This window comes from Sebastes fasciatus, chromosome 15 (assembly GCF_043250625.1).
Source record: "Sebastes fasciatus isolate fSebFas1 chromosome 15, fSebFas1.pri, whole genome shotgun sequence".
In the NCBI taxonomy this organism is placed as follows: domain Eukaryota; kingdom Metazoa; phylum Chordata; class Actinopteri; order Perciformes; family Sebastidae; genus Sebastes; species Sebastes fasciatus.
In genome coordinates, this window is record NC_133809.1 from 9,143,658 (window position 1) to 9,159,192 (window position 15,535).

General features: G+C 39.3%; 1 protein-coding gene across 3 annotated transcripts; it reads right to left on the reverse strand.

Annotated features, from left to right (window-relative positions):
- Window positions 1-1,273: 1,273 nt before the first annotated feature.
- tmem62 (transmembrane protein 62) lies at window positions 1,274-14,444 on the reverse strand. Of its 3 annotated transcripts, none has more exons than XM_074660569.1 (14): window positions 14,201-14,444; window positions 13,826-14,036; window positions 11,051-11,162; window positions 9,587-9,724; window positions 9,110-9,155; window positions 8,482-8,623; window positions 7,829-7,953; window positions 7,388-7,510; window positions 7,116-7,271; window positions 6,088-6,247; window positions 5,701-5,899; window positions 5,415-5,510; window positions 5,126-5,244; window positions 1,274-3,759 (listed from the first exon to the last, which is right to left on the reverse strand). In XM_074660569.1, exons 1-14 carry the CDS (start codon window positions 14,236-14,238, stop codon window positions 3,439-3,441), a joined length of 1,986 nt encoding a protein of 661 aa, XP_074516670.1. In that variant the 5' UTR covers window positions 14,239-14,444; the 3' UTR covers window positions 1,274-3,438. The 3 variants fall into 3 exon arrangements, with proteins under 3 accessions (XP_074516670.1, XP_074516669.1, XP_074516671.1); XM_074660568.1 differs by having other exon boundaries at window positions 13,826-14,075; XM_074660570.1 differs by lacking the exons at window positions 13,826-14,036; window positions 14,201-14,444 and having other exon boundaries at window positions 9,587-9,747.
- Between the last annotated feature and the right edge of the window lie 1,091 nt (window positions 14,445-15,535).

Genomic DNA, 15,535 nt, shown 5'->3' on the forward strand with positions numbered 1-15,535 from the left:
GATTTAGGTAAAACTAACATCAGTGGAGCAATTGAGAAAACTGTGGCTAGCTAGCTTAACTGAAATATATATATATACATATATATACACTGTACTGTATATTGCTTTAGCATTACTGTCTGAACCATAGACTGTATATAAAGATATCTATATATACTGTATATATATAGTCTATGGTCTAAACACGTAGCAAAGTGCTGGCAAGATAACACTACTTGGAAGAAGCTTCTATTTTTGTAACATTTTCATCTTAAAGTGCATGTCTCTTCACTGTTAACCACAATATAAATAACACTTTAGACTTTATTATGTAGATTTATTGTCTAAACTAAATGAAAGATCTTTAAGTTAACTTAGTTGGCTTAACTTTGTGTACATTAGCTAGCTAATGTGCTACAGTGACGTCAGCAGAATGCACACAATTAACATTAAGGCTTAGTTTTATGAAGAAAACTGGACTTTGTGTCATCCCTGTCATTGTGTACACATGATTTAATGTCCCCTTTCTCATACTATTAAACTAAAGATTTAACAGTGAAACTCATTTTGTTTGCATTTGCTCTCCAACTAAAGTGTTTTAGCTACAAGACTACAAGAGTGAAGCTTCAGCAGTTTAACTAGATGATAAACATACTGTTTACTAAGTGTTATAACTAACCAAAAAGGCTGGCGCTTAGTGTTTATTTTCCACCAATGTTTTCAGTTAAGCTACATACTAATGGCAGTTTCATTAAATGCGTACATAGATCAATCAAATAGGGAAAAGAAAAGCTAGAAAAATGATAAATAAGAGTGCAGCTGATTGGAGTTTAAAGGGAAGTTATAAAGTTTTCTTTTATTTTGTTATTTTTTCATTTCTTTTTACACTCCATTTAAATTATTTAAAGGTGCTATTCATAACATTGTTGTTATACTTTTGGCTCACAAGCCTTGTTATAAGTGGGAACAAAACGTCAGATATCTTCCACAGAGATAAACAAAACATTCATTTTGGACCCGCCAACATTTTTAAAATTATTAATTCACTATCATAATAATTTCTTTCAGGAAAAAACATACTTTTATTCAGGACCTTTCTAAAGGCTGTGCATGTGTTATTTAAAAAGATATTTGTCCACGTAAAAATGTTATCAATAAGATCTTTAACTAGCAGTTTTATTTGACGTGATCAGTTATATTTTTGACTCTTCTGATACTTCTTGTGGGCTCCATATTCTTGTTCACTTCCTTTTGTAACATCGTGTGACAATGACTTGAAGACAAACACAAAATATATGATTTACTGTAATGAACATTTTTATTCCACAGCACTATAAACCATTAATAAAATAAAATTGTGGTTGGCTCTAATTTCAGTTTTGTCACGAGAAAAATATGTGGCAGGTGTAAAATCATCTTTTCATTCATATATTTCATTATTTTTACCAGAGAAGGGGATGCAGAGTAAGTCAATAAGTGAAAACCAGTACATCACTTGTCCACTCAAAGACGTCATAGTGGTGGTTAGTGGGGCTGATGTCTGTTTTTCTTGCGAACAGTCAAATCAGTGTACGGTACAGAACAATCACAACCAGATTCACAGTTGAAACATAATCAGTGAGCATTTATAAACTATCAAAAAATTCTCATCAAATATGGTTTTGGTGCTTTTCTGCATAAATAATAAAAAAACAAAACAGTTCCATGCATAATTTGGAGGTCCGAAGTGAAATGCAACACAATACCGCCTCCTTGTGGACAGATTATAGCTTGTGAGAGCATCATTAAGAGAAGAACTGCAATAACAAAAAGTCCATCAATTTTTAATATCTGTCTCTATGCTGGAATTATTCATTTGGTAGTGCTCCCGTACAAAAAGATGATGCAGAGAGGGGGGATAAAAAGTTATTAAACCATCCCCAGCAAGAGTGCTCATAATTTAATTTTCTCGGTGTCTTAGAAGCTAATATTAAACTCTTATCTCAGCACTGAGCAATTATTCTGCACTCACGCTGGGTATGGTTTATAAAAAAAACAACCAGGATCTAACTCTGTTGGAGCATTGCATCTATTAAAAGAGGTGATAAATGTGGTTTTCACCCTATTTGTCTTTTTATGTAGATCAGTTTGTTCTTGTGGAATCGAGGCGCCTGCTACTACTGACTAGAACGGATTAAATTAGAGTGCAACAGACACACTTTACTGCTCTCACACACCTTCACAAAAAAAGGAACAATACATACAAACATTTTCACACAAAAAGCTGTCAAATTAACTTCCAATGCAGGGAATGCCCAGTGCAGATATATAACATGAAGGGGTGGGGGAAAAAATCACTCAATACAATCAGAAAAAATAAATAAAAAACAGCATAGTACTGGTTCATCTCATTTCACCACATCTACAACACATTCATTTTGTTTTTTTTGTTGTTAGCCACCACACATCTGTGTTGTTGTTTAACATGGGTTTTTAGTTCACTGAGCTACTGTGGAGTATAAAAACATTGTCCTGAAATACTACTGGGACCAGCCTATTGTTCAAGTGCTCACATTCCTGAGAAACAAACAGCTGCTTTCTGGAGTCACGTTTGAAGGAGCACGAAGAGCCGGCTTGTTGTTGTGTTTTGGTGGCATTGAGGTTTTTGACTATTCAATGCGAATATTGAGACGTTTTTAAGTGGCAGTTGTGTGCAATGGAATTCATTTTATTATCTAAAAACACTTTCGGTCACTTGTACACAGCTCAACTACACTATTTGATTTGTAATTTCCTTCCATTTGATTTCCTTTAAATCATGTGTAGAATAAACTTTAAAATATGATCGTCTAGGTTGCATCTTCACCGGTTACTGTAACTACCGCGCTCTGTCAGCCACCGGGAAGTTAGGAAAGCTTGCACTATACAAAATGAAGCTTTCTTATCCATGGAAGGTAAACACGAGGGTCGGTTTGGCACATCCAGCCTTCATTAGTGAATGAAAATGATTTTTCAGAGGGAAGAATAAAAGGTGAACTCTTTCTTATTCATCCTTTGGCAGTGGCGAAGTGGCATTCGGCCAAGGCAACACTTCCAAAAAGTGCTAAAGCTCAAGTAAATGAGTCAGCTTAAACCACAGCAGAGTATACTGTTAACTGCGGCACACGTTGGACGAGTCCTCATATACCCCCGATAATGTATCCAAGGTGTTTTTTTTACACTGTACATTGCTATGAATATGGCCAGAAATGTGCTCACTGGTGCTTTACAATAACATGCATATTAAGTAAACAATACTATCTATAAACAGGATAGTGAGTGATGTACTGAAGTGGCTTTTGGAAGGAGGAGAGAAAGAAAGGAGGTGGGTGGGTGGGGAGGCTGTGTGGGGGAAATTGAGGCTTTCAGGGTGGGTAGAGACAGCAAAATATATCTGAGTCAGGCTCGAGGGGGAATCGTGGTGGCACAGTGCAATTACTGTCAAGAGGGAGCGACGCTCTTGCTGTTGTCGCGAACGAGAGGAGCGGGGCCTGTCCAGGCGCGGTACACCAATAGCAGGCTGAGCCCTAGCGCCCACGTGCGGACCGGAGACAGGAAAAAGGCTATGAGCCCGTAGGTCTCCAGGAGAAAGTAGCAGGAGTGGGCCTGCCAGGTGAGCAGCATCAGCATGAAGAGGTGGACCACAAGAGTCCGCCAGCGGCAGCCCGGCCGCAGGAAGTGGGATCGGAAGGTGTTGCCGCGGCAACGGTGGTGGAGGCTCCAGCAGAGATAACAGGTGAGGGGCATGTTGAAGAACAGCAGCTGGCAGAGAGGAAATGAGTCCAGTTAGATGTGATTAGTCCTCGATTATCACTGTGGGTTGTTCAACAAGGAAATACTACAACAACAGAATATGAACGGGATATAGTTAAAAGGGTGGCAGACCATGTTAAGGACAAATTTATGAATGGAAGTAGTGGTTAACAACCCGTTTGGCTCATCACAGGTTGGAGTGAACATGCTCAATCAAACAGTGATTTTTTATAAGCTGAAGAGTTAAAAGTATTCATCATTTTAGAAGAAAAAATAAGATAAAATTAGAAAAAAAATATAATATACATACATACACAGATATATTTTTTTGACAAATGTTTCCTTTCCCTTTCTTAATTAATTTGTGACCCCCTTATTTTATTTTAGGAAACCCTGAAGGGTCCAGAACCCCATATCCTGAACCACTGATTTAAAGGTAAGCATGCCCCACTAGCTCTCATACGGCGGTTACAGCTGAGAATGGCGTCCCGACCGACGGCACCATCACGGAAGCATAGCACCCACCACCTGGTTCCCCTAGCTCTCTCAGCAATTTCGCCTCGTTTTCACTGTTAGCACGGTTAGCTACAAACCACCTGCTCAGCAGTCACCATGTAGAGTGTCGTGCTCACGGTCTCACATTTAGCACCTTTATGGTGTAGATAAAGTGCAGATGCAAAAACGGACTAGGACGTCAGTGGAACATATTAAGCTAAAAAAAATATATATTTATATATCATTCAAAAAAAGTTAAACCTCCAATAACTTATTTTTTGGCCACTTGGGAGCAGCGGAAACAAGCTGTGAACACAAAACCGACCTATTGCCACCTTTTAAGTTCATATAACAAACTCGTTAGCAAACAGTTGGTTAATTACACAGAAATGAAGAAACATTAGCACACATTTGTGTTCAACCTGATGAATGTAAGTCCAATATGCGCTCTCTTTTCGCTCTGTTTTTGGTCTCCACCAACTCCTGAGGGAAATATCTGGCTTTTTAACTGGTAAATGCTGCTTAATATTCACCAGCTAGCCCTTAACAGTGATTTGAAGCTGGGCAGATTACATACAGTTGGATTTTAGGGATTTTGTAATGAAAATAGCCGCCTGCTGTGGTAGAGAATGCTAAATAAAAACAGTAAAATTGTGGTCCGCAAAACCAAAACAATGAGCTTAAAGTCGCTATAAAGCTCCATAGAGCTGAGTTGGGTAATAATTCTCTGTGGATTTATCACTACGAGCGACCCGTTCACATACAAGTAGTCATGTGACCTTTTGTTAATAACAAAATTAATATACACAAAGCATATCTACAGAAGGTCTTGCTCATGTACAGACATTACTGAGATGTAGATGTGCTGAATAATTCTTACTTGAACGACTCCAACAACGTAAGTGAGACTGCCCTCCAGGAAGTGACCATCGATGAACACCCCAAAGGCGAAGCAGGCACCACTATGGCCGTCTATCAGCTCTCCTATGAACCACGGACCTGAGGGGAGCGAGGCGGAAACAACACAGGAGTTATTTATACAGGAACAGATGCAAGATTACAGGGACATCTTGAAAGGAAACCAGCATATACGTATATGTTTATATATAGAGGCATATTCAGCCTGAAGCACCAGACAAAGAGGGAATGAGACCACGCAGCTGACCCACCTAAGGCTGTACACAGGTTGAACAGCAGCAGAGAGTAGAAGAAGGTGTCCATTGTGCTGACCAGATGGAGGGACATACATGCTTGGGAGGTCAACCCTGTAGATGATAGACAAAACAACAATGGATGAATATATAAAGAACATTATTTAAATACTTATTTAAACCTATATTTATTAAGTATGTTGTTATAATCTGATGACAAAATCAGAGTTGGATTGTGGACATCAGGGATCAAAATCAAATTACGACGATGTATTTATCTGTATGGTATTCGGTGACAGCTCACCTCTCCCAGAAGGAACACGCATAAACCTGAAGGCCAGCAGCACCCCGACATTCAGCAGCATTATGAAAATAAAGGCCACTCGGCCCAGGATGTAGTGGTCTGTGAGGAGGATGAAGGACTGCACGAAACCAAAGCTGGGAGTCAGGTCGTCCTCCAGAGTAAAGTGCTGCTCCCGCACTGACGACCGGCCTGCCGAGTCCTGACTCACACACAAACACACGAAGCGATGAGGAAGGAGCTAATTTTTAATTCTATTAGCATAAGAACAAGTGCCCAGACAGCATCTACATCAACTGAATCATAATTGAACTTAAGTAAACAAACCTACCAAATTTAATCAAGGCCTATGAAATATTGAAGTGGAAGATAAATGAGGGCTGTACTGACCTCCACTTTAACTCTGATGGTGTGCAGTCCAGTGAGGTAGAGAGATGGATCCCACAGCAGAACGTAGAGAGGACCTCCAGCGGAGTGGCATTTCCCCAGAGGTTCCCCATCTACGCTCACATGCACCGCTGTGATTAGGGCCTCCGAGAAGGCCAAGATCCTATTGAGAACCAAGAAGATAAAGACAGTGTTATCATGCTTTCTTGTTGCCTAGGGAAAAACAGTTTTTGATGAACCTCTGACAAGGTTGCAAACATTTGTTATAGAGCTGCCCCCTCTTAGTCAATTAGTCAACTAATCGGTCGTTTTGGTCTTAGTCAACTAAAATCGATCGATTAGTCGTTTTTTTCATGCTGAATGCGTTATTTCCAAGAAACCCATGAGCACATCTCTGGTAAACACAAGATTTAAAGTGGTGCTTTTGTGTGATTCTTTGCGGATAAACTCAGTTTTACAGATCTGTCGATTAAATTAACTAATCGATAAGTCGACAAAATCGTAAGAGTGTTAGTCGACTAAGAATTTCTTTGGTCGAGGACGGCCCTACATTGTTTCTTAAAAAATCTGCATCCAGATTTGCATCATGATGCATGAAATGATTGACAATTGCAGGTTATATATGCTTGTTATTTTTATTTTTTTTGCACTAGTTCATTAGAAATAGCCAAATGTTTAGAGATGCCTTGTCTCCTAATGTTAACAAGTCCTTTAAAAGATTAATACTTAACTAAAATTTGACCTAACTTGTTCCGTGGGCCGTGACCTAACTTTCTACCAAATGGCATCGAAAACTGTCACCAGATTTTGTGATATACAGTACTGCTTGTAGCACTCAAACACAACAAAACCCCCCAAAAATAACCTCCTAAGAGGTAACTGCAGTTCATTTAACAGTGATGTAATAACCCACATTACTTGCTGGGTATATAATGCATCAGAGGCAGGTGCTGTGTAAAAATGTGTGTTGTGGAAGCATGTGTAGTAGAGCCAGTGAGGAGTTTATGGTTCAACAAACATAGAACAGACACCTGATGTGTGTCGATCTCCGTATTCGGCCCAGCGGCTCCACTCCGGGATGCAGGTACTGTGCGTCCTTGGGGTTGGTGATGAGCACTGCAGGCCACTGCTCAAACCTCAGGTCAGAGAAGCTCAGCAAGTCGTGGTCAAAGGCCAGAACCCTGTACCTGGAGACAGATGGGAGATCAGGTTTCTGCAGGGTTCACCGAGTTATAATTAAAATTAAATAAAAAAAAATATTTAAAAAAGTAGAAATATTTTGCAATCCTGTTGTTTTCCGTACCTGCGGTTGTCCATCCAGTCGCCCAGCTCCAGCTCCAGGGTGCCTTGGGGGTGTCGGCTGTGGAGGATGGGCATCAGGCCGCCCAGTGTGTGCAGGTGGCCACACAGATATGCAACTGCAGATCTAAACACAAGAAGTCCAAATGTAGTAACATTTTCATAACACGCCAATAACTGATTTTGAATATTCCTGAAAATGCAAAATAAAGTATTCTAAGAAATAAATGTCCCATCACTTGGATTTTAATATATTTAACAGGATGAAATTAAAACCAGCTGCCAGTCAAACGCTGCTAACCTTTGGCTTCCTAACTCTTAAGATTGTGTAAAGTTTACATGTCAAAAGAGCAGGCCATTGAACGTCAACAGGACAATATGTATTTACACACCTTGTTTAAACTGTTAAAACTGGTTTAGCTTCTAACATACAGCATTTTTTTACCTCATCACATCCCGAACTCCTGGAGACGGGGAGACGACAGTGGAGGTGGTGTAGTGGCCAAACCAGATCGACTGGTTGTTCTTCAGACTCTCAGCTCTGAACGTGTCCAGCAAGTCCATCTGAGTCTGTCATATAGTGAAAAGAAACTATATGTTCCATTACATTCATTATCTACAATGTATAAGTATATGATGATTATTTATTCCTTTGAAGACACATGTAAAGCACTGTTTATCATGTTAAGTATGAGGATACTGTACATTTTGTAATGTTATTAGGGCTGTCAAAGTTAACGCTTTGTTTTAACGCCACTAATTTCTTTAACGCATTAAAGCAACTTGCGATTTCGGAGGTTGTAGCGGGCTCAGTTTTAAAGCTGGAGTGAAGAAACTGGTATCATATAAAATGCGATGAAAAACTGGCATGGCCATTTCCAAAGGGGTCCCTTGACCTCTGACCTCAAGATATGTGAATGTAAATGGGTTCTATGGGTACCCACGAGTCTCCCCTTTACAGACATGCCCACTTTATGATAATTACATGCAGTTTGGGGCAAGTCATAGTCAAGTCAGCACACTGACACACTGACAGCTGTTGTTGCCTGTTGGGCTGCAGTTTGCCATGTTATGATTTGAGCATTTCGACAGTTATACCTGGTTGAGAATACCAAAGAAATTGTACGGCCTCTTGGGTCCTGGAGTCAGAGTGGCATCCGCACAGACAAAGGAGTAGTTGCCAAAGGGAGTTTTGTGAACATAGTGGAAAGAGCCAACTTTCTGATTAGCTGAGTATTTCCTAGAGAAAAATGGAAAGAAAGTCAACGTGAGCAACAAGATACTGTGGTCAGGGACGGAGCCAGCAGCTCCAATAGAGTCCTGAGATAATTTGATGCATTTTAAATTAATAAATTAGGCTAGCATTGGAGACAGACTCTGTCTGCCAGAGGATGACCACAACATTAAGAATATTAAGGAGATACAACATCAATCAGCATTAACAGAAGCAGCAGCGTCACATAAAACATAATATGTGTCAGAAGACAAGCGAGTCGGTCTCTGTTCATGCAGATTCGGCTTCTATTTTAGTCCTCGGGAAGCTCAGACAGCTTGGCTTATTGTCAATAAATAGGTCTGCAACTACTCATGTTTCAGAGGCATTGAAGTTACCATGTGCTCTGATCGACTTCACGCTCAGCTTGCAGCTATAAGACATGCAGGAGTAGTAGACAGTGACTGGGTGTGAATCAGGCATTTAATGTAACGTTGACCATTTCATACTGACCGGTAATAATTGTTGCTGCTTTCCAATGACATTATATTGAAGGCATCTGTCAGAAGGAATGAAATAATGGTGAGATTGAGCAGAATATAAACTCTTAAAGACAATACAACAGCTTTAAATTGTACTGCTAGGGAGCAGAATGTCTAATGAAGAAACTCCCAATGGAACAAATCAGACTTCCTCATGTTACAGCAAGATATCGAACACAATCTGACAGGACGCACATCAACAACCGCGATCAATAAGAGCAGAATAGCTGTCAGAGAAACTCCCTTTTTTTTTTGACAAAGTAAAGATATCTTCTTTCACATGTAATAGCGTGCGATCCAATAACAGAGGGAAATGAAGAGGAGGGGTAGGATGAGGACCGCAGTTAATGGATTCTTCAGAAAATCTTAATTGCACTCGGATGTTTCCATTGAACCAGTGAGTTTGGAGTGAACATTTAGACAATAACAAAGTGCTGCGGTTAATCACCATGATTTCCACGGATGTCTATCCACCTAGTGCGCTCCATCACGCGGGACCTCTTCAGGATGTTGTGGTAGGCCTGCCACTCCACCTCATGCTGGAGGGAACCCACCTTACTCTCTGTTTTAGCATCTGTTAGATCCCCTGTGGAGTGGGAGAAGATGCATCTGAGAAACAACATGGCCACACCAAGAGTCAGCCTCATTACAAGAAGTAGGGTGGAGTCAGGTACATTTTTCATTTTAGGTACTGGTCCATTTTAGCTTAAGAATATCAGCTAAATTGGGCCACATACACACACACTTTCACACGGAAGGGACACAGAAATTGAAGGTGCAAAACAGGTTCATTTGTCCAGATATGTATCCAAGCAAAATCTTAACAATCTTGATGGGAACACAGGACAAGACCTAACGAGACCTGACTAGATGAGATGTTAAGACCTAGCAGCAGGAAATGTTCATGCTTTTTGGTGTTTTGGATTTTGGTTGAAGATGTTATCATCTTCCGCGGGCACTTCACGGCAGCTCACCGCTCCTAAATGCTTAGGACGGGTTAAATGCAGAGGTAGGCCTGCACGATATGCGGAAAATCTGTGATGTGCGATATCATTGTTCAATATTGCGATGCCGATATGACTTGCGATAAATAAACAAATATTGAAGTGTGCATATTAGCTATACTTATGTCAGAACCGGATTAGAATTGAATATTTTAAATATACTTAGTTAGTAGTGTCAAACTGTGCACACGTGGGTCAAGTGCAGGTTGACATTTCACCGTCTTTGCGAGTCACCGCAAAGTCACAAGCTTTGCAGATTTAGGCGGAATATGATGGAAACTACCACAAAGAAAAGGAAGAGCAGCTACAACAAAGACTGTGAAACTACTTATAAGTATTTATAAACCGGTGGAAGGCGATTCTCAGAGTTTTTTGTGAAATTTGTCAGTTATTTTTCAATTTCACACAGAGGGGGAATAAGACATGAAGCGACACAGTTCATGTGAGTCTCACAAGAAACATCCGGCTCAAAAAGAGATGTGCCGATCTATGGATGCATTCGGGCAAAGCATAGAGACGTTACAAGATAAGGGGCAGAATAGAAATGTTTATTATTTAAGTTAGATAGATATTATATCAAAATTGTAGACTACCTCTCAGCCTTGGTAACGTGACATTGTCCCACACAAACATACTCTCTGTCCCACATTTGGTTTGTTGGGATCTGGTCACCCTAGCTCAAGAGGGAACCTGCTGATACTGTAACTCTCATAATTCCAAAACAATTATACTTTTTCACATTTTATAAATAAAATAAACATTTAAGAGACCCATGCCAATTTATAAAAACAGCATTAGATCTCATGCATAGCTTGTTTGATGGTGTTATAAATCATTTACCAAAAAAGTGGCCCATTTTACCTGACTCCACAATAACCTTAGTTAAAGATGTGGGAGAGTTACTGTACCTGTTGCGAGCACTAGATCTGGCTTGATCACTTCAATTGTGTCAGTGCAGAACTTTTCAAAGTCAGGAATGCGTCTTGGGTCATGAAATCTGCTTATGTGAATGTCGGACACCTTGAACCAGACATAAAGAAAAGAATCAGAGATTAAAAAGGGTCTTAAAGCTGCAAAAATAACCTTTCAGCATATTGTAATTCAAGTGTTCTGAGAGAAAACTAGACTTCTGCACCTCCTCATGGCTCTGTTTTCAGGCTTTAAAAAATTTAGCCCGTGATGGGAGACTTCGGCCAATCACAAGTCATTTCAGAGAGAGAGCGTTCCTATTGGCTGTGCTGCGGCTGGTGGGCGGTGCTTGGTATTTCCTCAGCAGATCTCAACTTGGCTGCCGGGTCTCAAACTTTCTCATTTTACAGCTCAACAGTACACTACAAGATGTTTCTGAAAACATTTGAGGAGACAAATAGGCATTACAGTAACAGAATATTGATTCATATTTGATCAGCGCTGCCTAGTTTGATCGGAGTTAGGGATGTCCATAATTAACCGTTTAACCGTTAACTGACGGCTAATTAAGCATTCTAACCGATTAACGCTATCGATTAAAACGGTTAAAAGAAATGTTAATAATTAACTCAAAAGCTGAGCAGCTCAGAGGAGCGGCTCGTCACTTTAAGGAGAAAAGCCGGTCCACCTTAACAGCCCACCTTAAGAGACGGAGCCGGAGTTGCAGGATACAGGAAGTTGGCTTCGGTCTCTGGCTCGCTTGAGCGGAGTGGAGTTGTAGTTTTGTGGCATTTATTCACCCACAAATAAACTGTACACACACTGCTACACCTAAGTTCACAGCTATAACGTCAACAACATCCTCACACTCACCGCCAACACACGGTCTGTTGGAAACTCGCTAAAGTTACGCAGACTACGTGTGCGGAGGCGAGCAAGAAGCCTCCAGCAATGCTAGAGCTGCTAACGTAGCAGAAATACACACTGTTTGTTGGCCACTCGCTAAAGTTACGCCGGGCAGACAAACAGCTGACAACCTGCTAAACTAAACTAAATGTGCGTTGGAGACTTTTACTGGGAAAGTGGCTGCATCGCAGCATCGTATCTGCTAAGTTTAACGCTCCCGGACGGGTGAACTAGGACTCCCGTCAACGAATATCTGTTCCTGCAGCTGGTACGAGGCACAAATCTTGTCGGTTGACGGTTAATAATCGGTTAACGAGGGTCCGTTATCGGTTAAGAACGTTTTTCAAAATGAGCATCCCTAATCGGAGTTTGTGAGTGATTGACAGCTGCTCAGAGACGGCAAGGCTCCAGCTCGGCTCTGATTGGTTGTTTTCCTCCGGTCTGTGAAATCTTGCAGATGCCATTATAGGAGCACCGGAGGACACAGAGGCACATGATTTTTTTCAGATTACCTGTCTCATGCACTCCTGTCAGGACATAGTGACCTTTTTATAAAAATATATATATATTTTAAATCACATTTATTTGCTCCATTTCTACCCACTGCAGCTTTAAAATCAGGCTTTTGTCTAGAGCCTTTCTAACACATTAGTATGAGAGTCGTAAAGCACAAAAAGGTACAAAGTCTGACTACAACTTACTGTGTTGCTGAACCACCCTTTTTACCTGACAATGACACACTTTTTTGGTCAGTATGACCCCTTTCTGTCAATCATTCACACAGAGAGAGAGAGTTCAGCTGGTGACCTACAACAGATAGCGTCCTATGACAACACTGCAAAGGTAAGGTATTCTACTCGAATTACTACTAGAATTTGATTGATTGATTTTCTTTTCATTGATTTTTACATTTTAAAGAGACATACTGAACAAGATTAAATTAATTATTAATTAGAATATGTTTTTATGCCTTATTAGATACTTATTTATTAATATTTCATTTAATTTCAAAATTTAATAATAATGTATTCAATATAAATATTAAATGTAAAAATAAAGAAATAGAGAATGATCATACCAACAAGTGGACAGCCAGAAAGAAGTAGTATTTACAAACAATTTAACCAGGTTAATCCCATTGAGATTAAGAACCTCTTTCCCAAGGGAGACCTGGCCAAGACGGTCAGCAGCAAGAACACAAAATTGCAGACACAGACACAAATAGAGATAAAATGTACTGAAATGTAGCCTAAAACAGGTCAAAGTGATTTAAAGGTCCCATATCGCGCTCATTTTCAGGTTCATACTTGTATTTTGTGTTTCTATTAGAACATGTTTACATACTGTAATGTTCAAAAAACTAATTTTTTTCCTCGTACTGCCAGCCTGAATATACCTTTATTCATCCTCTGTCTGAAATGCTCTGTTTTAGTGCATTTCAATGGAATTGCATTGCTAGGCAACAGTTTGGGTCCATGTTTACTTCCTGTCAGCTGATGTTATTTCCTTACAATGCAACAGGAAATAAACTGGGACACATTTAGAATGTTTCCGTTTAAAAATGTGTAATGGTCTAAATATTGTATATTTGTGACATCACAAATGGACAGAAATCCTAACGGCTTGTTTAATAAGCGCAATTTCTGAATACGGGCTGTGTGTATTTCTCCGTATACATTGAGCGTTTTGATAGTTTAACAGGATTTATAAAGCACTTAAACCTGCTTTATAATATAAAAGACCTGAAAATCTCACTTTTTAAAATATGGGACCTTTAAGTGGACTCCAGGAATAATAGCTGGGCTTCAGCCACAGCTAATTGAGATCTGAATAAAAGATAAAGATAAAGATAAAAACAGCCCACCTACCTGTATAAACCAGAATATATTGCTCAACTCGCCGCCTGGGTATGGTGGAGGTGGAGGTGGAGCTGGAGACCTTTTTCCTTTAGATTCATCCCCATCACCAACGCTCCGTTTCGGGTGCCAAGCCGTGTCATAGCTGTCCAGCACCCAGGAGGTGATGCACGCCAGGGCCAGCCCGAGGACAACCAGAGCACCGAACAGCTTCAGCATCCTCCTGTAGTGGCAAGAGATGATGGGAGCTAGCTGCCTCCGTCTGTCCACCGCACAGAGAGAATAGAAAGCTAAACTACTGAAGGAGAAATAGCGATTTTAAAGGGCAAACTAAATCACACTAACTACAGAGATATGTTGTGAAGCTACATAGCGCAGATGTCAGACCGTTTCTGTCGCTGCCATCGCGGCCACGGGAGATGCATTGAGGTGGTTCATTCACGGAGCTCTCTCTACCGCTCAGCTGCCTTCGGGAGGCGGAGGAGGAGGAGGAGGAGGAAGAGGTAGCTCAGCAGGTTAGCAGCTAAACTAAGCTAAGCTAAGCTACCAGCTACCAGCAGCACACCGACCGGTTGGATGTGGAAACGTCATCAGGAGGATAGAGTGTGTATGAAAGAAGAGCTCTCACTCTGACAGTTTTCCGGGTACTGTAATCCCGAATGAGATATTTACTGTATCTGTTATCGCGAGAAGTTCTTCGGGATTCAGGAAACAGTTCCTTTTTAATGGGAAGAATTTGATTAATTGATTTTTTACATTTTAAAGAGACATAATAAACAAGATTAAATCAATTATTGATTAGAATATGTTTTTATGCCTTATTATATAATGATTTATTATTTAATTTTTTTATATAATGATTTTCTTTCTAAATGTTCGAAATACATTTTGAAATGAAATATTAATAAATCAATATATAATAAAGCATACAAACATATTCTAATCAATAATTAATTTAATCTTGTTTATTATGTCTCTTTAAAATGTAAAAAAAATCAATAAAAAAGAAAATCAATTAAATCAAATTGATCTCATTAAAAAAACTGACATTAGTCTCAAATCATCTCAGTGCTTTAAGACTAATGAAAGGACAGCATGCAAAGTCTGTCCTCAGAGCTTATAAAGAACTGAACATATATGATGATGACCCCTAGAGCTACTATGGAAGAGTGCAGTCTTATTATTATTTATTTATGCATTTCTTTTTTTGTTCCTTTAATTATTTTCTACCCTCTTTTATTTTTGTTATTATATAATTTTTTATAAAATTTAAGTTATCTTTCCTATCCAATTGTGTCTTGTATGTTAGAAGTATTGAGTTTAGATTACAATGCCTTAATGTTTGTAAATTAATTATCTTCAATAAAATAATAATAATAATAATAATAATAAAAAAAAGTGTACGTATGCCATCTTTGAATTAATGTCGCCTCCCAGTGGTCTTTGCGAAAAATGTCCTTTTTTTTCTCTGTGTTCAAAACAAATTATAATTTTTATTAGAAATTAAAGGTATTAAACCTTCAGGAAACCTATAAGGAACATTCAAGATTCAAGATTCAAGTCCTTTATTGTCATTGTGTAGTACAACGAAATTAGATTGTGACAATCCCATAGGTGCTAATGAAAAGATAATACAATAAAAAAAGAGATAGTGCAATATAAATATAAAAGATAATACAATATAAAATATAAAAATACAATATGTATAGTGATGAGATGACA

Excerpts from the sequence above, each read along its gene's own strand:
- tmem62 (XM_074660568.1), bottom strand. The coding sequence starts at position 14,238 with ATGCATCTCCCGTGGCCGCGATGGCAGCGACAGAAACG. Across the intron at positions 11,163-13,825 it reads ATATATTCTGGTTTATACAG|GTGTCCGACATTCACATAAG; the intron begins GTAGGTGGGCTG and ends GTCTGGTTCAAG. Across the intron at positions 5,511-5,700 it reads GCGTGTTCCTTCTGGGAGAG|GGTTGACCTCCCAAGCATGT; the intron begins GTGAGCTGTCAC and ends TATCATCTACAG.